Source organism: Alligator sinensis, unplaced genomic scaffold, assembly GCF_000455745.1.
Source record: "Alligator sinensis unplaced genomic scaffold, ASM45574v1 scaffold215_3, whole genome shotgun sequence".
In the NCBI taxonomy this organism is placed as follows: domain Eukaryota; kingdom Metazoa; phylum Chordata; order Crocodylia; family Alligatoridae; genus Alligator; species Alligator sinensis.
In genome coordinates, this window is record NW_005842175.1 from 1,209,895 (window position 1) to 1,230,669 (window position 20,775).

At 43.4% G+C, this 20,775-nt stretch overlaps 1 protein-coding gene across 1 annotated transcript in view; it reads left to right on the top strand.

Moving 5' to 3' along the window:
- The window catches only part of MYH9 (myosin heavy chain 9), a 92,618-nt gene that overhangs the window by 7,817 nt on the left and 64,026 nt on the right, over positions 1–20,775 (top strand). Inside the window, exon 2 of the mRNA XM_006025981.2 lies at positions 15,872–16,224. Within this exon, the coding sequence (XP_006026043.1) occupies positions 15,892–16,224 (333 nt within the window). The 5' untranslated portion in view covers positions 15,872–15,891. The remainder of the gene's footprint in view (positions 1–15,871; positions 16,225–20,775) is intronic.

Below are 20,775 nucleotides of genomic sequence, written 5' to 3' on the forward strand. Positions count from 1 at the left end.
GGGGGCTATGGCAACCCCCACCTCCCCATAGCCACTCCTCCCAGTGCCGCCACTGCTGCAGGCCACTCACCCTGTGCACAAATCGGGGGTGGGGGTACATGTCCCCCTTGCTTCCCCTGGGGGTGCATGCAGCTGCGGGGAGATGCCCCCTGGACAAGCTGCCTGCAGCTCTGCCCTGCACCCTGCCTCAGGGTCACATTCACCGCCTTGGCTGACTAGTGCCTGCCCCACTCCCTCCCTCACCGTGGGGGCCTTGATCTGCCCCCCACAGACTTACCAGCTGGATGCTGCTCTCCAAGCTGCTGGGTGGCCTTCCTGTCCAACTGTGTGCTGCAGAAGAGCATATGCCTGTGAGCATGCTACATCTCTATGCATGCACACAGCATTTATCAATGACATTATTGGCCAAAAAAGCCAATTGCTAATAATGTTAATTTTCCTGTTATTGGTGCCGATCTGATATGTACCAGTGCACTTTTATATATTAGACAATTTCTGCAATTCTAAAAGATCGAGCAATGCTTATTATATGCATAGTTTATCCTTTTTTAGAGAGAAAGTATTTGACACTGAGAGGGTATGTAGCAAGAGATGAGGTGGGGAGAGGAAATTTCACTATAAATATGAAGTAGGCAGGGAAGGGTGCAGTGAGCAATGAAAGTCTTAATGTAGAAAACTGAAATAAAAATGATCAAGTGTACCCATACCTGTGGGGAGATGGATAAGTAAGTATGCAGGGAGGCATGTAAGGCCTTGGTGTTGGATTATTGTGAGGTGGTATTACAGTAAATATATTTAAACGTCTTGACCTCCATCATGAACTTGGTATTGATAGATGATGAGGTGGTTTTCACCATAGCCTTATTGGACGCTACTGTGGTTGTTTCCTTTGGTGTTTACTTCTGCTTTCAAAAGGTAGTCTCCCACTGACTGTCTGCATACAAACTGGTTGTTGGAAATCAAAACTGAAGCCCCTAACCAGGCCTTATCTTCACTGTGATTTTTGTCACACTCAGCAGATGCTATCAATGATCCATCTGAGCTACTTGGGAAAAGGATCTTTTAAATGTGCTTGCTTTCTTTCCTCTATGGACAGAAAATACAAATATATAAATTATTGATTTGAGAGGCAAGTTCTCTAATGTGACTGTCCCATCCAATTGCTTGATGTGAAAACAAGAATGACTGTTTATGGCTGTAATCTCTCTTTTTCTGGTAAGATGTTGTACCCTAGTTGGAAGCAAGAACTAAAACTCAACTCCCACTCCGTCCTGTAACATAAGGAAACAATATACCTTATAGAGGACTGCAAGCCCTAAGAGAATTTCTTTTATTCTTTTAAAGCACCCCGAAAATCCTGATTGGATTAGGGCTAAGACTGTCTTATTAACCTTAAGGCAGTGTGTTAGGGAAGAGATGGGAAGTGACCTTGAGATAAGGAGTATGGACTAAAACACTGAAAAAAACCCTTCCTCTCATGGAGTGTCCCTGAGGAATTCTGCATATCTGATCAAAACTCTTGCAGCTCACTGTCTCCTGGGGTAAGTCTTCCAGCAAAACAGCTTGAGCGGCAGGGATGGGCTGCAGCTTTCTAAACTGCTGCTGTCTCCTTAAGTGGGATTACTCCAGTGAGTGGTCACGAAGAATGCGCTCTCCCCCTGGAATGTTTTCCTTGTGGGCACGCTGTCTCCAGGAGAGGAATTCTCTCCTCTGCTGAGAAGGCATGTACTGTACATGCATTAATGAGAAACAACAGTTGCAGAAAGGATATTATGCAGGATTGTAAGCTTGGAATACATATTCCAAGCGAATGGCGTTGGGAGGCGGCCAGGCGAGATTTGCTGTTCTAAAAATTGAACTTGAATTCAACACAAGGGTGCACCTCCCCTGGGAGCAGCAGTTGTTTTTTCCAAACACCAGTGCATGTGCCTGTAAAGCCTAGTTAGGCTTGATACCCAGAGACACAATGCAGTTCACAGGGTTTGTCTTCACTGCAGGCAGGAGGTGTGATTTTGCTGCATTGGTTGGCCTGGCCTCATTAGCTGTAGTCTAGCTAGCTCTGGTAGCTTTAGCAGTGAAGCCACTGGAGCATGTATATGCGTGTGTTTTACAGCCCATGTTGATGCCCGTACCACTGCATTGTTCCCTGAGTGATCTAAACCAGTAGCGCTCCATGTTTCGGCCCCCGCAGGGCCAGGTGAGTGGCATGGGGCCAGGTGGGCCTGATCTAGTGCACAGGGCCATAGCCTGCAGAGTTCCTCAGACTTGTGGGAGTCCAGTGTTGGGGGCCTGATCTGGCTCTCAGACCAAGGGTTGAGCCGCCCCTGTAACGCTAGTTTAGGTATGTTTGGTCATGCTGCCTCCACATCACCTGACTCCGGCATGGAGAGAGCTTTCGTTCCAATAGCATTTAGTTTCTGATGGCAGGAAAGGCAACTGTTGCAAGCACCCATTTTAATTTGTAATCGTAGTCTTACCATTGTACTTTGTGGTTCTTCGCGGCTCTTAGGATTTGCCATTGAAAGCTCCAGTATCGTAAAACAAGAGTGTCAGACTTTATGCTAGAGTATGGGAGTTCTGCTTCCTGGAGTTACCAGATTTTGGGATTAGACTAAGAGACTTGTCTGGGTGGTCATGTAGAAGCAAATATTTACCTTGTATTCACCCCAACCTGGAGACCTAGGAGGTTTTATCCTTATAAGGCACAAAGTCCCTTTCAGCTTGCTCTTTCTTTCTTTTTCTTTCTTTCTCTCCCATTTGTGTTTAGCTTAGTCATAGACCAATTCACATGTGTGTATTAAGTGCTAACTGTGTACCATGTTGAATACACATATTCCTTGTTGCGTTCTTTCTGAGGGACCTCTGTAGTAGGAGGGCACTCTGATGCTGAATGTGCCTAATTCAGAGGTTCCCAAACTTTTTCGTATTGCGTACTCCCTTCCAGATTTACCAGCTATCCAGGTACCCCTACCAGCATGCATTTTATATGCTTAACCTGTTAAATGCCAGTTGTTATTATAATGCAAATTAAATCCACCATTAAACAATTTCTCCTGTGTGTACCCCCCCTCCCGAGATGTCTTGCCTACCCCCAGGGGTATGCATCCCACAGTTTGGGTACCCCTGCCTTAATTTACAGTCGATAAATGTGGCAGCTTGCAAGTCTGGGCAATAATACAATCGAACTGAATTTGCAACAATAACTGCCAGCCGTCTGCATTCCAGTTGTGAAATTGCTCTGTCTTCTGTATGAGTCAGGATGTAGCTAGAAAGGAAAGGAACAATAGTAATGACTACTGTGAATCTTAAGTAAAAGCTCAGCTGGGAAGAACAGGACAACTCCCTCAATGCGAAGATGAGCATAGTTCAATATCATTCAGAGTCTGAGGGGTATCAGGATGGAACGCCTGCCTCGACCCCCGCTGTGGTGGTCAGCATTACGTAATGGGGGCAGTGAATTAAGATTTTTGGCTTTGTCTCCAGTATCAGGCATAGGATTACAGGGCTGGAAGGGGCCTAGAGAGGCCGTCTTGTCCACCACTCCCCCCGCACTCCTCCCCACACCGAGGTAGGATCAACTACATCTCAACTATTCCAGTGCCTTGTTATCATTACAGTTAGAAAGCTTTCTCCTAGAAACCTAACCCAGTGGTAACTAACCTGCTGCATGTGTGCTACTAGTGGTATGGGAGGCCAGTATGTCTGGCACATGAGCTCTAGGGGCTGAGTTAAAGGGGCGTTGGTGATGGGAGTTGGAGTGGCACTTGGGGGAGGGGTTGGGAGTTTGGGTTTGGTGCCGGCTTGAGAGTTTGGGCCCAAGGGAAGTGCAGGAATAAGTGCTGCCAAATTTGGTGTTGCCACATCACGTTGGTGATGGGATTCAGAGGCACTGGGCAGCAGTGGTGGCTGATTTATTAGAGTAGCACTGTATCATACATTGGACTTAAATGTGACATGCTGGCTAAAAAAGGCTGATCCGTGCTGTCCCTTGGTATACTTTAAGCCCGTTACTAATTGGCCTTTCTCCATTGGGTGTGGGGAACAACTTTTCTTCCTTTTCATAGCATCCTTTTACATGTTTGGAGACTGTTATCATGTAGTCTTTTTTTTTTTTTTTTTTTTTTTTTTTTTTTTTTTTTCACCCAGTTCTTTCCAGCTTTGCTCACAGATCATGATGTCTAGACCTCTGATCACTTTTGTTCATCTTCTCTGGGCTCTCCAGTTGGTCTACATCAGGGCTCAGCAAGGTTTTTGGGCACGGTGCCAAAAATACTGGCAACCTCAACTTGTAAGATGTTGATGTGCCGGAGCGAATGATGGAGGAGCTGCAAGGGGCTTGATCCTTGTTGTGGCAGTGCAGTCCCAGCCTCTTCCCCACTGTCCACCCTGAGGTGCATGTGCCTTGCTCTGGCACCTGTGCCAGGGGTTGCCTACCCCTGGTCTACATCTTTCTTCAGGCTTGGCATCTAAAACTGGATACTGCTGAGGCTTTGTCAGTGCAAATCATAGTGGAAGGATTACTTTGCATGTCTTACATCTGACATGTTGTATACTGTGCCTTCTAGTAGTTTGTCTCCCTGCCCCCCCAGTCCCCAGTATGACATTGACTTGTATTTAGTTTGTGGTTCACTATAGTCCCTAGGTCCTCTCCTGCATAGCAGTTGCCTAGCCTGTCATTCCCCAGTTTGTATTTGTAGAATTGATTATTCCTACCAAAGTGTAGTACTTTGCACTTTCTCTTTATTGAATTGCATTTTATTTATTTCTTATTCTTTCTCTGGTTTGCCTTGGTCATGTTGAATTCCAATCAGGGTGGATAAAAATCGATGATTTTTTTTTTTAAAGCAAAAAGATGGGATTTTTTTATATAAATTAATTAAAAAATATATTTTTATTTAAATTATAATTATTTCCCTGTTTTCAAAGTAAAACAGTTTAAAATTAAACTTTAATTTAGCATTAATTTAATTAAACTATAATACAGCATAGGCTAAGGTATACATTTATTATGATCTGTTAAAATCATTTAAATAAAATATGTTGAGTCGATGAGTCTCTACTAAACACTCTGGAGTGAAAGACTGATTTTTGTATATACGAATGGGGGTAAAACATCTGAGGTCAAGCTTTAAAATTTTGCCACAATTTTATGTATTAGTCCAGTGGTCTCCAACTTTTTAAAATACAAGATCACCTTTGGCATTTAAAAGCAACCCAAGATCTACTGTGCACTGATGCCACTCTTCACCCCCAGCTCGCGATCCAGCAGGTAAGTCTGGGGGGGGGCGCAGATCGAGGCAGAGGGAGAAAAAATTATTCGGAGGGTTCACCTCCCCAGCAGGTAAGTCCCATCCAGCTGGGGCCTCACTCAACTTACCCCTGCTCCTGCCTCTGCCGCACTGCCCCTCACTGCAGGGGCCTCGATCTAGCCCGCACCTCTTCCCTCCCCCATGGACTGGCCTACTGGGCTGAGGCATGCACATGCCCGCACGCGGGCACTCGGACCCCAACCCCAGCCTCAGATAGACTCCAAGAGGTTCCAAGATCTACTGCAAGAGGCTCCAAGATCTTACCGGTGGATTGAGATCCATTGGTTAGCGACCACTGTATTAGAGGCTTGATCCTGCAAGGGATGCAGGGACTCATAGATGACGTGTCCTCCCCACCCCCTCCTCCCTTCAACACTTACAACTCTGTACTGCTGCCAGGTCCCGGCTCCTTCTGGACTGCAGCCTTGTACCCCATGCCCCACCATCAGCACAGAAATCTGTGAGGGCATGTGCCCTCGTCCCCCTTCCTTCCCCCATGCGTCGCCTATCCAGGGACTATACTACTGGATGCAAAGAATTAATTAAGTCATCATGGATGTTAGAACCTGGCCTCTTGACTCCAGCAGATACTCAGATACTATCACGTGTACTCCTTGATTAGGAATATCCACTGAACCCACCTGGATGTTATCAGAATCCTGTTTTATTTTCTCTACCTAAGCTCTGTTTACCTTAGCTCTCAGATTATGGATATTTGTGATTCTGCACCTGTTAGGTAGGCTTATTGTCTAGCTCATGGAAAAATAACCATCTGCTCAGTAACTACCACCCCCTTGCTTCTGAATGGTTCTGGCTATTTCAATTAAATGGCCTTCCTTAGTCCATTTGCATACATACAGAAATGTAAACATTAACTTTTCAAGTGCTCAATCCATGTCTTTAAACTACAGTACTGCAGCATTCAAGGCCAGTGATTACAATAGCAGAAATCACGGATTGTTATACACCTAGTTTGTAGACCTAGGAAATGCATGTACCAAATCTACTGTAAAACTATTTAATTGTAAATCAACATGTTTTAGTTGTTATATCAATCAACGAAATAGACCTTTCTTTTAAAAACCAAAAAAAATACAGTGGGAAAATTGATTTTAAAAAATACACGAGGCTTATGACTTGCTGATTTAAATCAGTGATTTAAATTGACTCAATTGAATTCTGATTCTAATCCTGTCTTCCTAAGTGCTTGGAACTTTTCCTAGTTTGGTGTAGTTTGTAAACTTTTAAGTGTAGTTGCTATTAGTCATCCAAGTAATTCTCAAACATTCAAAGCAGGGAACAAAACATCCATGAAACAGGTCATGGTGCAGTCTGGTCTATGATGGCGTTACAATATAGGATAGAGAAATTGGAGGAATGGACCAAAAGAAATCATCTGAGGTTCAGCAAGGACAAATGAGTGCAAATTCCTGCACTTAGGACAGAACAATCCCATGCAGTGCTACAGGCTGGAGATCGAATGGCTAAGGAGCAGCTCTGCGGAAAAGGACCTGGTGGTTACAGTGGACAATAAGCTGAGTATGAGCCAACAGTGTGCCCTTGTTTTGAAGAAAGCTAACAGCATACTGGGCTGCGTTGGAAGGTGTGTTGCCAGCAGGTCAAGGGAAGTGATTAATACTCTTTATTCAGCACTGGTGAGGCCACATCTGGAGTACTGTATTTAGTTTTGGGGCCCCCACTACAGAAAGGATGTGGACAAATTTGGAGAGTCCAGTGGAGAGCAACAAAAATGGTTCGGGGGCTGGGGCACATGTCTTATGAGGAGAGGCTGAGGGAGCTGGGCAGAAGAGAAGACCAAGGGGGGTGGAATTCAATAGCAGCCTTCAGCTACCTGAATGGTGCTTCCAAAGAGGACAGAACTGGACTTTCTTCAGTGGTGGCAGATGACAGAACAAGGCGCAGCTGTCTCAAGTTGCATCAAGAGAGGTTAAGGTTAAATATTAGTGATATTATTTATCACTAGGGGGGTAGTGAAGCACTGGAACAGGTTACCTAGAGAAGTTGTGGACTCTCCATCCTTGAAGGTTTTTAAGACCTGGGTAGACAGATCCTTGGCTAGGATGATATAGTTTGGGCTGGTCCTGCTTTGAGCAAGGGGTTGGACTAGATGACCTCCTGAGGCCCCTTCCAACCCTCATTTTCTATTCTAATTTATAAAAATATTGAAAAATGCCATAGCCAGGAAAATATCCTGTGGAACCTCCCCTTAATACATCCATCTAGCTTCAGTGATAACTACTGCTCTTTAAATCTGGCTTTTCAGCTATGTGTACATCTACTTTTCCCCATTGTTTCATCTCTATCACTCAGTTGGCTATGAACATTATATGAGATGTTCAGCATCCTACCTCTGATTACTGTAGTAGTTCTCACCCTTTTCAGATTCAAGGCAGCTCTTGGAACATGCCAGCTCTTAGTTTTGACTTATTTTTCTTTCTGTAATCAAAAAACAGAACAATTATGTTGCAAAGAACTTGGAAAAGCCACAACAGGTCAAAATGTTTTAAATATTGTGGGTTCCTATTTGAAATCTCGGAATATATCTTGTGAATTATATTTGCACACCTAATAGTGCTAACATTGTGTGCACCCTTGAAAGGATCTTAAGGCACCCTGAGGTGTCATGGCACCCTAGCTGAGAATTACTGCATTTTATCAGAGGAAATTTTGATATTTCATGTTTTGCTGCAACAAACTGGTTCTCCAGTGGCAACCAGAACTTTATTGTCTCTCGTGGTCAGGGGTAACTCTTTGTGTATTGTTCCCTCTCTAGACATCTTGATGTATCCAATCCTGAGGCCTCTGTCTGAACTAATCAGTCATAAGGAGCTGAGGCGTTTCAATAACCTTGGGAAGGTGCATGCTGGCAATAAGCTGCCATTGCTCGTTGGTAGTTGCAAGTTATTCTTAAAGAGTTTTGCTACCTCAAACCCACCTACCGTACATTCTAGTTAGGTGGCAGTTGCTGTGTAATTAAATTTCTTAAGTATAGTTATCTTTCTGTGATTTTAATAAATTTATGCTCAATACATTTATTATTGCAAATAAGAAAAGAAATAATTCAGTTAGCAAAATTAAGCCAAAAAAATGAGACTGCTCAGATCAGAGGCTGGAATAGGGCTTCTTGCCTGCATGTACTGTTGGTGTATGTTATTTCAGATCAGCCAGACTCTCTTCAAGGTCAGATTGTTTAAACACTCGAAATAACCAAATAATTCAAGCTTTCCATTGAGGAATAGATTTTTAGCAGTGATCAGAGTTGTACTTTGGTTGACCAGTTACACTCCAGTTCTGCAGTGCAGAACCTTGTCTTGTCAACAAAACTTGGATTTTGTTCTTCTCCTCAGACAGTCCTGAGCCAATGCACTTAGAAGGCTGTTACAGCAGGATAGTTTGTAGGCTCATTCAACAAAGAACAGGTGAGTCACTCCTCTTCCAATATTTGAACAGCTCTAATTGGTGCCGTTCACGCTTTTAAAGGGAGTCTGTGGATTTACACAGCTTGCTGCTTACCTTAAATATTTTTTTTTTTTTTTAAGAAGAGAGAGAGAGAAGAACTAACACTCATTCTCCTTTTCTCCTTGATCCTTTTTCTGCAACACTAGCACAAAAGCCTCTAGACACATCTTGTGTCAAGTGTCATTTCCCATGAAATTAAAGATGAGCCTTTTTTATCCAAGCAGCAAGACACTATTAAATTTAATAAAGGTAAGCTTCCAGAAAAATCACCTCTACTTTTTCCTTTCCTCATGCAGACTCCAAGCCTGAGCCCATACATCTAAGTTCCGTCACAGTGAGCTGTTTCAGAGGGTACATTGTGTTTCTGTCCAAGTATTTTATATCCCCTATTACCCCAGGACCTCACAAGCAGAGAATCCTGTCAAGATAAAAATAATTGATAAGGACATACTGTTCTGTGTCCTTACAGTAATTCCTTTCCCCCCAGAAATTGTCCTAGAACCTGTGGGACTGGCCTGTGATCCTCGGTTAGTGACGGCCTGCAAAGTTCAAACCAGCAAATCTCTTGGCTTAATACTATGTATTTATATTTGTTTTATACACTTCCCTTTCCAAGAAAGACTCAAGGAAGAGAACAGAATAACTTTTAAAATGGGAGAACAAATGAGAGGACAAACCAACTTAAAAGGCAGCTAGAGTATACAGATAAAATGGAGATTCCCCAAAATAATATCCCAGCCTAGCTCTGTCGACTAAATGCCTGCCCAAATAGGAAGGTCTTACAGCACTTTGGAAAGATGTCCAGGTTATTAATGGTCTAATCAGCATTAATTTGAGCCTTACGGTAAATCAGATGGCAAAACTCCTGCTAGTGTTAGCCCTTCTTGAGTATTTTCACTTGGTTTCAGCATTTGTCTCTACCTAGATGGTTGCTGTTGATCAGTGTAGTTCAAGGCCATCCCATTGAGCAGTGGCTCAATCCCAGAAATAACAGTTCTGTGGCTGCTGACAGAGTAAACATGGGGCTGAAGGGGAGGAGGGGGATATGGAAATAATACAAATTGTTCTGGAAAATTAAATTGCAAACAGGATTGCTTCTATTCTTTTAAGAGTCTCAAAACAGTCCCTAATACTGAAAGCTAAAGGAAACATTTTTAGCAAAGGGGCACATATTAGATTTTTTTTTTCAGGTTGCCAAAGGTGCTTTGAACAATCTCATGGGCACTTAGCAGCCACTCTGGAGGAAAGAGATGTGGGAAGGAGAACCTTTTAATGCATGAGCCACAGTCCTGTATATGTGCAGCAAGACTAAAGCCAACTAAGTGCTGTTGTGTTTTTTTTTTTTTTTTTTTTCTTTCGGACAATTTGAGGCACATATGCATGCTCCCTCTCAGCTCTGTAGGGGATAGCTAATGTCTTAACTGAAAACCAATGTTTAGTTCACTCATCACAGAAGAATCTGGAGGGAAAGATGGACATCAGGGATTCACAAACTTTTTTTTTTTGGTAAAGTTTGGACTACATATTAATAAATATCTTGTGGGCACCTCCCTTCTAATCTATGACTGCAGACCACTTCCCTTCCCTCTGCAACAGCATGACATCCTTGTGGTAACTACAATTACTTATATGGGAAACGCATGTGTTCAGCTTTTTTTTTCTCAATGGAATTTGCCACCTGGGTAAGAGAAAGGAAGCAACATTTGACCAGTCAGCTCTCCAGACTACCGTGGACTGCAGTCTGGGAACAACTGGGTTAAGAGATGCATAACATTCCATTTCCTCGTGCATCATTTGTGAAAACAATACTAGGAAGGAGACTTTTAAATACCGAAAAGAGGATGATCTTGACACATTTTACCTTTCCTATAAGATGATATTGCAGCAAGAAGAACAATGTCAATTATTCCAGGACTCGCATAAAGATAAATGTCCCTGTCTCGCGTCATCTTTTACACTCAAAACGTAAACCGTTGAGCAAACAAACTACTTCCAAATTTGTTCCAGCTTCCAGTTGGGGCATTTCCCACAACCTGGGGTTACCTGCTCAGCACACTTATTAATTTTTTTTTCTCTTGGTTTCTAAACATGATGTAAATTCTGTATGCATTTATCACATGAACTTCAATAGCAAATAGGATTTGAGGCAAGTGAAATCAATATTCAGCCATAAGTGTCTCAGGAGTTGTGCTTCTAAGTTTCAAATCTTATTTGCTTAGCTGTGTATGGGGGTTTGGCATTAAGCTTGCTGAATACTTCAGCATGACCAGCTTTAAAATGTAACTAGGTACCACATCTCTCACTGAACTGGGTTCTTTCATGGGCATTGTTCTTGCAGTGATCTGTTTTTTCAACTCATTGGCTTCTTCAGTGCAAAAGGCTGCTGAATAACCCTGGCAGCAGGAGCATCTGCATTATTTTGGTAGAAGCTAAACTCATCCAGCAAGAAGTAGGGGGTACAATGTTTACCAGGGTGCCCGTTGGGGGACCTAGAAATAATGGCCACAAACTAGAAGAGAGAGGATTCCGATTAGACATCAGGAAAAAATTCTTTAGTGAGGGTTGCCAAAATATGGAACACGCTTCCAAGGGAGGTGGTGCTGTCTCCTTCCTTAGAGGTATTTTAAAAGGAGATTTGATAGACACCTGGCTGGAGTCATCTGACCCCAGCACTCATTCCTGCCCAGGGCAGGGGGTTGGACTTGATGCTCTAATAGGTCCCTTCCGATCCTAACATCTATGAAGCCTCAGATGCAGGAAACTTCTTGGAGCACATCAATAGCAGTCTGAAACAACAAAATACATTGTCCTTTTTTGCTGCTTACAGATGGTTTTGAAGGGTGTCTTAAAATATGAGGTGCAAACAACATTGATCCCTGCAATGATTTTAGCAGCAGCACAGGAACATGTTTGTTTCTGCTTTGGGTTTCCGATTTAGCTTCTGTATCGCACAAAAGATAGGGCTCTTTTAGCAGGCCCAAAACTACCTCGGAAAACCAGAGAAAGCAGTCATCCTGGAATGACCTCAGTAGTATGGTTACTAGAGAGGGAGGTGGGATGGGTAAGACTGGAAGTATACCATAATACCTCCTGGTCCATAGCTCCAGCCAGCTATCATAACCATCTTGTGCGTGACAAGCTTTTCTTGCCCTTACTGCCTGATGAGTTCAGTGTTCCTGTGTATGATGTACAGAAGAAAAAAGAATCGCTGAAGGAAGGGGTTGGGGCAGTCTCCTTGCTGTGCCTGCCTTCACATCCTATGAAAGGGTCTGTGCTGTAGGGAGGGTGTGTCTTGGAAACTCCCTGTGGTCTCATTTATTTCCTAGTCAAAAAGTGTTCATCTTTACCCCTGGCCCTGGCCACGAAGGGGGTATGAATCTCCAAGCTGTAGAAAGGGAGTCAGGAATATGAACTTCAGGCTGTATGTGGAGCTCCTTGGATTAAGCTAGTTACTTTCAGTTTCATCATTTCCTGAAGAATCCTAATTTAGTTCAAGTGCACAGCCCTTGATGTGTCCTGCTTGATTATAGCCAAAAAAGGCAACTCTTTGGAGTAGCATTTACAGGAAACTCTGTAATGGAGGTTAGAGTACAGCTGTTGCCTTGCCAAACCTGATACAATCACGAACACAATGAACACTCAAGTTCCTTTTTTTTTCTTTGCTTGAACCCCTTGGTTTGCTTAGGACCTGCAGCAAATATCTACAGCTGTCTGAGGTTCTCAGGACTTCTGGCTGAATCACCAGTCTTCTTCAACTTATTTTGTAGTCTCTGAGACCACTTGTCTTGGAGTGTGGTCTGGTGCTATAAGTGTTTGACAGCAGGATGAAAGAGGCCCGCGTTTCAATGATGATCTCATCTATAGGCATGTGCTGGCCAGCTAGCATGAGATTGCCAAAGCTGTTACTCAACTTCTGCATCTGGCCAGTGGTAGGTAGTTTCTTTGGTGCCTTGCTGAAGAAATTGGGCCTAAAATATTACCAGATCGCGAAGACCCTACTTGTGATTCTAGAGTCTCTATTTTTCTTAGAGCAAGGTAGTTTATAATTCCTCATAGAGGTGCGCTAAAATATCGGTTGCCTATTGGATTGGCACTGATAAAAGGGAAATGTACATTATCAGCTATCAGGGTTTTTTGGGCTGTTGTAGCTGATTTAATGTTCTCTGTTAATTATGCCTTCTGGCCAGGTCCCCTGGACACCTGGGTTCCCTCTTGCCCACAGGGTTGGGTCCCCTGGACACCTGGATTCTCTCCCGTGAGTCGGGGTGACCCTGCATACACCCCCATCCTGTCACCGGCAGGCTGGGCTGGAGTGGAGGAGCTGCTGCGGTGCCCCAGGTGCTGACACAGACTGCGGGCTGGGGCCAGGGCGGGCACTGTAAAAGGTGCTGAATGCTGCAGACCTGACGGGTGGGGAGGGGCTGGCAGAGCTGAGCTGTCCAGCCCAGCATGACTCAACCCGCAGTTAATATTGGTTATTGGATTGGTATCAGTCGATATGGCTGGTTAATATCCGTAGCTGGTTATCCACCAAGAACATCTTTATTGGTGCACTCCTAACTCCTTGCATTTTTGGTTTGAATAAACTTGACCTCAGTTTAACTTGTTCCAGGTGGAGTATATTTTGAATGCCAGAACTTGGAAACCAGGTTGAATCCTTTGTTGCCTAATGTCTGTGATTTGGCCCAGTTTTTCATTAATAGCAGTTTCCTGGTAGTACCAGTGTTCTTGGTTGCGAGGATAGGCTAAAAGGTTGAGTCCCAGCTGTGTGTGTTGTCCTCTCCTCGGATTTGTTTGTCAGGCAAGAGTACTGCAAAACTTTTTGCTTTTTTGAATTCCCACTATTGATGTGAGCAGGCAAATGTAAACACTTGGAGTCCTCCCCAACAGTGACCTGTAAGAAGTGACTATTGTCTTGCTCCCTCTGCTGTTAATTCTAGTTTGTGGCCTCCCCAGAACCAAAGCGGCAAGTTGGGATGTCTGCTTCATTTCACTAGTTCTAGGAAATTCAACTGGACTGAGCTCTGTGTCTTTTACCAGCATCTCTTGGCCCAGAGCATAGTGGGTTTTTTGTAGCGTGAGCCTGTAGCTGTCAAACTGTGGAGCATTGCTGAAAACAGATCCTTCTGGAGGCTGAGCTTACTGGAATACAAATCTTTACGTGGTTTTGTTTTTGTTTTTTATGTGAAAATCCACGGGTGGAGAAGTGATTCTGGGAATTGCCATCTTGGTCACTGGGGTGGGAAGCATCAGCATCTTCATGTATTTGGGGTTAAAGTGTCAGATTTCTGGCTAGCAAGCTTCTTTAGGTAGATGTGATATCTTTTATTAGACCAACTGAGTAGTTGGAAAGAAGTTCTTGGCAAGCTTTCAGGCACAAGCACCCTTCTTCAGGCATAAGGAGTCTCTGCTTTTCTAAGATCTCTGGCTAGGATCTTCAGCAAGGTCTGTACTTTAATTCCAAGTCCAAGTGATGCTGTTACTTGTGGACTTTTTTTTTTCAACCAGCAATGAAAACTCCCCTCTGCACTTGCAGAGCAGAAGTGAGTTCAGGATTCAGTACAAAGTTTAGTACAGCTAACCGTTTGCATGTATGTGGGGAAGTTTTAACCAGTGAGTGGGTTGAGCCTAAGTATCCAGCTTTTGTCAGAGCTGAAATTTTTCCAGACCTCACTAGCTGCTGCATGTGCTTGCAACACAAAGATGCAATGCTTTTTGTTGATCCTGGTTCACTTTTGAGGTTAGGGGTTTCACTGCAGAAGCTATTCAACACCCTTTGTTTCCCTGGGGAAATTGCTGCACTAGTACTTTTGAGTATTTGGTTTTGCAGGCTTGTTCAAATACCAGATGTAAACAACTGTTTGGAAGCTGTCTACAAGGAAAACCAGAGTGACTACATTTGCTGACAGGCTCCTGTTGCATGCATGGTCAATGCATGTATTCTTCTCCCTCCGTCTGTTCATCAAGGAAGAAAAAAGTGTTATTGAACTTGTACAAAATAAAAATCTGAGTTAAGGGCCTCTTAAATGACTGATGTGTTGGTGACCAGAATCCCAGAAGATAATGCTTTTGTGAAATAGTTTTTGGCCAGTGAGCCTAGGTGTATGCTGTTCATTTGGTTAACTGATAGGCAGCACTAGAATTGTTTCAGAAAACCCATTTTATGAACTAGAATGTCTTTGGCAGAAACGCATCTAATGCTTCATCAAAATTAGAACCATTAAATCCAAACTGCCTTCCTTGGTACACACTCTTAGAAATCCCCCAGTTATTTCCTGATACAGTTTTCAGGAACCTCCATTGCTGGACCACAGCTCTGTAACTGTGTTCATAAAGATGTATCATGTTTTTGTAGCAATCTTATGTTTGATGCTGCTTAAATAGAGGGTTTCTGCAGTTGGAACCAATGTCTCTGAGGGCTTTCCTTCTGAAGATGGTATGAGTACAAACTGAGGTAAAGCCAGACCTCTGGGCTCAGTGTTACCCCATATCTGGCTAAGGAAATATCAAGTGCAGGTTTTAACCAGGCTATTAAAATGATCTTGGAATACTCTGGGAACAAAGTGCCACTTGCATGTCAGCTTGGGTAGTACATGGCATTTGTAACGAGTCAGGATATTTGTAGTCTAACATACCTTCGGTGACCTCGGAAATCACACAAGGATTTTGGAGTGGCGGTGAAAGAGAGGAAAGAGCAAAAAGGGGTTTTAAAACACTTAGAGTTATGCACACAGTCTAGTGTTTGGTGATATCAGCTTAGAAATCCAATCTTACTTCAAATTACTGTACTAACTACCTGATACTTATACCTCTTAGTGCTGCGGTGGAAACACCTGGCACCTGTAGCCTTGACTCCAGTTGGTGACTTTTTTTTCTAACAAATAATGGTTTTTAAATGCTTAATGCCTTAATTGTTTCAAGTGTACATTTCTTTCCGTCATCTCGTCTGAAAAGCTTGATGAGATTGTAGATGTAAAATTAAAGTGGGGGAAGGCCAGGAACTCAAGGAAGGTTCTTAGCAAGTGCTTGTTTTATCTCTAAGGCTTGAGTTTTAAAAACAATTTTTGTTGCTGTTTTTACAGGTCCCTCAATATAAACCACCATGGCTCAGAGAGATGTCGATAAGTATCTTTATGTGGACAAAAACCTCATTAATAACCCCCTGGCTCAGGCTGACTGGGCGGCCAAGAAGCTGGTATGGGTCCCATCAGAGAAGAACGGGTTCGAGGCAGCCAGCATTAAGGAGGAAGCAGGTGATGAGGCCGTAGTGGAGCTGGCTGAGAATGGGAAGAAAATAAAAGTAAACAAGGATGACATCCAGAAAATGAACCCACCAAAGTTCTCCAAAGTGGAAGATATGGCAGAGCTGACTTGCCTGAATGAGGCCTCTGTACTGCACAACTTGAAGGAGAGATACTACTCAGGGCTCATCTATGTAAGTTAAGACTTTTTTTTTTTTTCCTTTGAGCTCGGACAAATGGCGTAAATGCTGAAGCCAACTCCAACATATACATACGTTAATGCCAAGCTGTCCTGTGGAAAACCATTGTTGCTTCCGTCTCTCAATGCTCAGGACTTTCTCCCTGAGCTAAGCCAATCCCTGTAGTTAGAGTGAAGCTTTCAAAGAATGCTGTGGGGAGATGTTTGGCTTTTTGGCATTTGGATGTCTTTGTTTGGAGAATATGTTTTGAATACCATTAACTTGCTTTTGGCTAAAAAAGAAGAGACACTGAAAAGCAGTAAACAGGAAGCCTGATCCAAACTGAGCTAAACAAGAACAAAACCCAATCATGTATACCTAACATCTGGCTTCCTTTTCCCACGTCTGCAAACCTCAATGGGAGGGAGCATAGTGCCAGGCTGGAGTTTTAATCTCTGTCTGAGATTCAGGCTTTCAGAATGTGTGTCCTAATCTCTAGTACCAAATGCCCTTTGTCTACATGTATTTGTAACTGTAATGAAATCCACGTAACTGGCAGGTTCTCTTCCCATTCTCCCCCCCCCCCCCCCCCCCCCCCCCCCAAAAAAAAAAAAAAAAGAAAGAAAGAAATGGAGAACAGCACAATGCTGTCATTGGCCTGCTTCCCTGGAAATGGCAAAGGTATCTGTACATAATCTGGAGTCATAAGGTATAAAGATTGGTTTTGCATGGACATCTGTATGTGCACTAAAGCTACTCTGTACCTTTTGGATAAGGCAGGATAGAAATCTCACTTAAATTGGAGAATAAAGATTTGGAATCTATACTGATTCTGCAGTTCCTGTTCAGACCTCTGCATTTAACAAGCAGATGGTATGCAAGGTTTGATCCTTGACAGCCTCAGCTTTAACAGAGACTTCTGGGGACATAAGATGATTTTGTCTCTGCAGTAATGTAGCAGTTCAATGCAGAGACTGCTTTTGAAGAAACGGATTCCAATTTTGTTTGGCTCCAAACTAGTTCCTGTTTGCCATTGTAGAATTACAGCACGGCTGGTCAGGGCTGGCATCGGAGGAGGCATTACTGGCAAATCCTGGCATTCAGTATCTCTTAGAAGCACAAAGTGGATTCTTTAGTGTTCTGTGTGCACACCTCTCTTCACCTCCCCCTCATTGTAGTCCTGGAAGAAAATCAATCTAGATCTTCTATAGTTCCAAGAATGCAGAAAAAACACACTTGCCGTTTTCTTTTCCACAACTTCCTTCTCCATTTATTTCCCTTATCTGACGTCTCCAAATGTCAGGAGTCTGGCTCTGACAATATCCTTCCGATAGGATATTTTAGATACCTGCTGCCTAATTACCCAGAGAAAAATAGTTTCAATAGCCAGTTTCTGTGAAAGGGCATAAACTGGATTGGCAGCCCCAGTGGAGATGAAGTGTCCCATCCTGGATAGCACATGGCAGGAGCTCACTCATGCTATGTCTCTAGAATCAGCTCTTTCCTGGCTGATTCTGTGGCCACTTATGACCCTCCAGGAAAATAAGGCAGACAAGCACCTGCTACAGAATGGATATTTTTTTTTTGTAAGGGGGAGTACCTTGAAGTGCAGAGTTGGTGTTAAACCTCTCTGCCAACCCCACGACCTGTCCCTGGTGTGGGGAGTTCTGAGGGAGGTGATAGGTTGGACCTCTTGCACTGGGTCTTTCTGGGTTACAGAATAATTCTGTTGTTGGTTTTTGTATGTAACCCCTGCTGCCCCCATCCCTTTGCACCCTCACAGTTGGGGTTGGTGGTACTTTGTACTGCTGAACAATGAGTATATATGTTTTCCCCTCTTCCTCCTTATAAAGCCACCAGATAATGTTTAAAATAGATTTTACATCTTCTAGATAAATTATTTGGAATAGGAAGCCATTATCAGGATCTGCAGCTAATGGTAGGAAGTGTGTTTAAACAAGGATGGGAAATATATATCCCGTCATATGCTTTATGATGGCTATTTCACAGGTCTTGTGAGATGTCCTTTCTGTTTCAAAGAGTTACCCCTGTGATTCATGAGTATAATAAACAGGGGGTGGGTGGAATAACCCATTTAAAAGTGGGTAGAAGGAGGAAACCCAGCCTAGCAACGTGCTGTTTTGAGAAAGATGGTCCTGCCAGTCTGGCCTAAAACAGGACTCTGCCCACTTATGAAATGAGCTGGCCAGACAGACTAGCGATTCTCCTCAGTCATGAGATTAGGGTGAAGGGCTAAAATCCTTTTGGTTGCACTGGACAGTAGCTGGGCACTAATCCTAGAGAAGAAGAAAATAATGGCAAACTACCTCTGGTATGAAGATGTCTGGAAAGGTCATAAACACAACTCAGCTTTGTTCTTGGCTCCTCTCTCTCTTTCCTGCTGGTGGGGCTCTCTTTCTGAGATGCATGGAGGGTGTTTCTCCCTATCCTTCCTGTGGAGGGGGTTGGGAAAGCTTGAGGCTAGGCTTGCAGCAGGGATCAGATGTTTGAGCAGGGAGTGGCAGACAGTTCAGGAACTTAACTGCAAATCAGTGTCACAGTCTGAAGAGTGCTTGCAGCAGGCTGATGGACTGACTGATGGTTAAACTATCTGCCTTCCATCTCTGAACTGAGCTTTGCTTTGCTTTGCTTTGCTTTGCTTTGCTTTAGCCTTTACCCCATACTTAAACATTTTCTCTAGCTCATCTAGCTTATCCTTCTTGTGCCTTCTGGGTTCAGAGCAGAACACCAATCCTGGCACCTTATGTCTGTTCCAGTTCAGCAGACACTTTAGCAGTGCTGACAGACCTTGGGGAAAATCTATTCCTTCCCAATTTGCTCTTTCAAGTCAAATATGCTTGATCTATTCTTCCTATTAGCCCTGCAGAGAGAGTTTTACTACTGAGAATGGAACCAGATTCGCATCTGCCCTGTGCATCAATTGAAAACATTGATTAAGTTTAATTTCAGAATTGCAATAGGAGGCAGTGCTGTAAGAAACAAGGTTCACTTGATGGACCTGCATTGGGGAGAATCTGTTGGGTCTGTCACCTTAGCTTGCTAACCACTCAAGTCTAAACACGGGCTTGGTTCCTGTATTAAAATGAATGCAAGAGGCTGGGTGTGACCCTTGTTATCCTCAAAAGGGCTGGCAGCCTCTTTGGGGCATAGATGAGACTGGAATAAGGGAGCAAGTGAGATCACTCTGTTGGGACTGCTGAGCAGCACAGCTCTGCCAATGCACTTAATTTTTGAAGAGGCAAGGAGCAGGCACAGTGGAACTAGATCTTTTCTGTGAATGCAGATATGTAAAGGATAAAATTAACCTCACCCTTGCATGTGTCTCTTTGTCTCAGTTTGACTGTACTGCCAGCAAGGCGATATTTAGGTATTGGGAGGGGTGGGGGAAGGAAGTAGCTTGTTCTTTGCTTCTGTGGTTTGATGGTCTTAATGTTCTTGTTTCAAACTGCTGCTGTCCCTGTATTGCTGACTGCTTCTCTCCAGCTGCAGATCTTTAGGCTATTCTTGCTTGGGAAAAAAGGGACAGGCCCATTTCATCAGGAAACACTGCACTATAGGAAGCTGTATGAATGCAGCTTCAAATAGCTTTTAATTTCAGAGCTGAATCTTCCAACATTACTTGCTTTTTTCTTCCGCTTGCCCCCACCCACCTGAAAGAAAGTTACGTTTCTGCTTCTTTGACTTATTAGCATCTCTGCCACATGCCAAGGTAGTGTGTGGAAACATACTGTTCTCCTTATTGGGAGAGACTAAACAGGACATATCCTCTTCTGGCTTATTTCTGTTTGCACTATGCACATAGCTGCCATAATGGCTTTGAGCAAAGATAGATATGAACAAAAGAAACAGCAGCAAAACTTCTGGCCTAAAGCATCTTTTTTTTTTTTTTTTTTTTTTTTTTTTTTAAGATCTCCAGCAAAAATACCTGTCCCTTAGTAGTTCCTATGTCAGCCCACACCCGTGTCTGATTATAAGGAGAGTGGTGGCAGGGATAGTGAAACAACGCTCCACTATGGCTGCTCTTGTATCTAAGTTGTACCAATGTGGTCAAAGCTCAGTCTGCTCTCTGCTGTGTCAGACGTGGTGCGAGAACCAAGGGCAGTGTCTGCTGGGTTTAGTGTGCTAGAGCCAAATCGGCTCATGAAAATTTAACATGTACTTATGACAGTGGTTTGTTTTCAAGTCTGGCCATGTTATCCATCAATAACAGTGTCACTTAATATCTGTTCTGCTTTAATAAGCCAGTGCTAAGGAGCTAGCTTTACCTACCTCATGTAGGTTCTCATAGATCCGTAGATGCATAGATGTTAGGGGCTGGAAGGTACTGTACAAGATCATTGAGTGGTCTTTCAGCTGCTTCTTTTTAATTTTTTTTTTGTACATTATTTAAAGAGTAGCTTCCTGGTCTTAGTTGTCTTAATTCTGAAGTCACTTCTTAGACAGAAAAAACCTTTTGGCCATATTGTCTTCTGAGGTCTGACTGGAACAAAGGTGTACATATCCATGTGCAGATAGCCGTAGTCAACACACAGTGTGCATACCTGA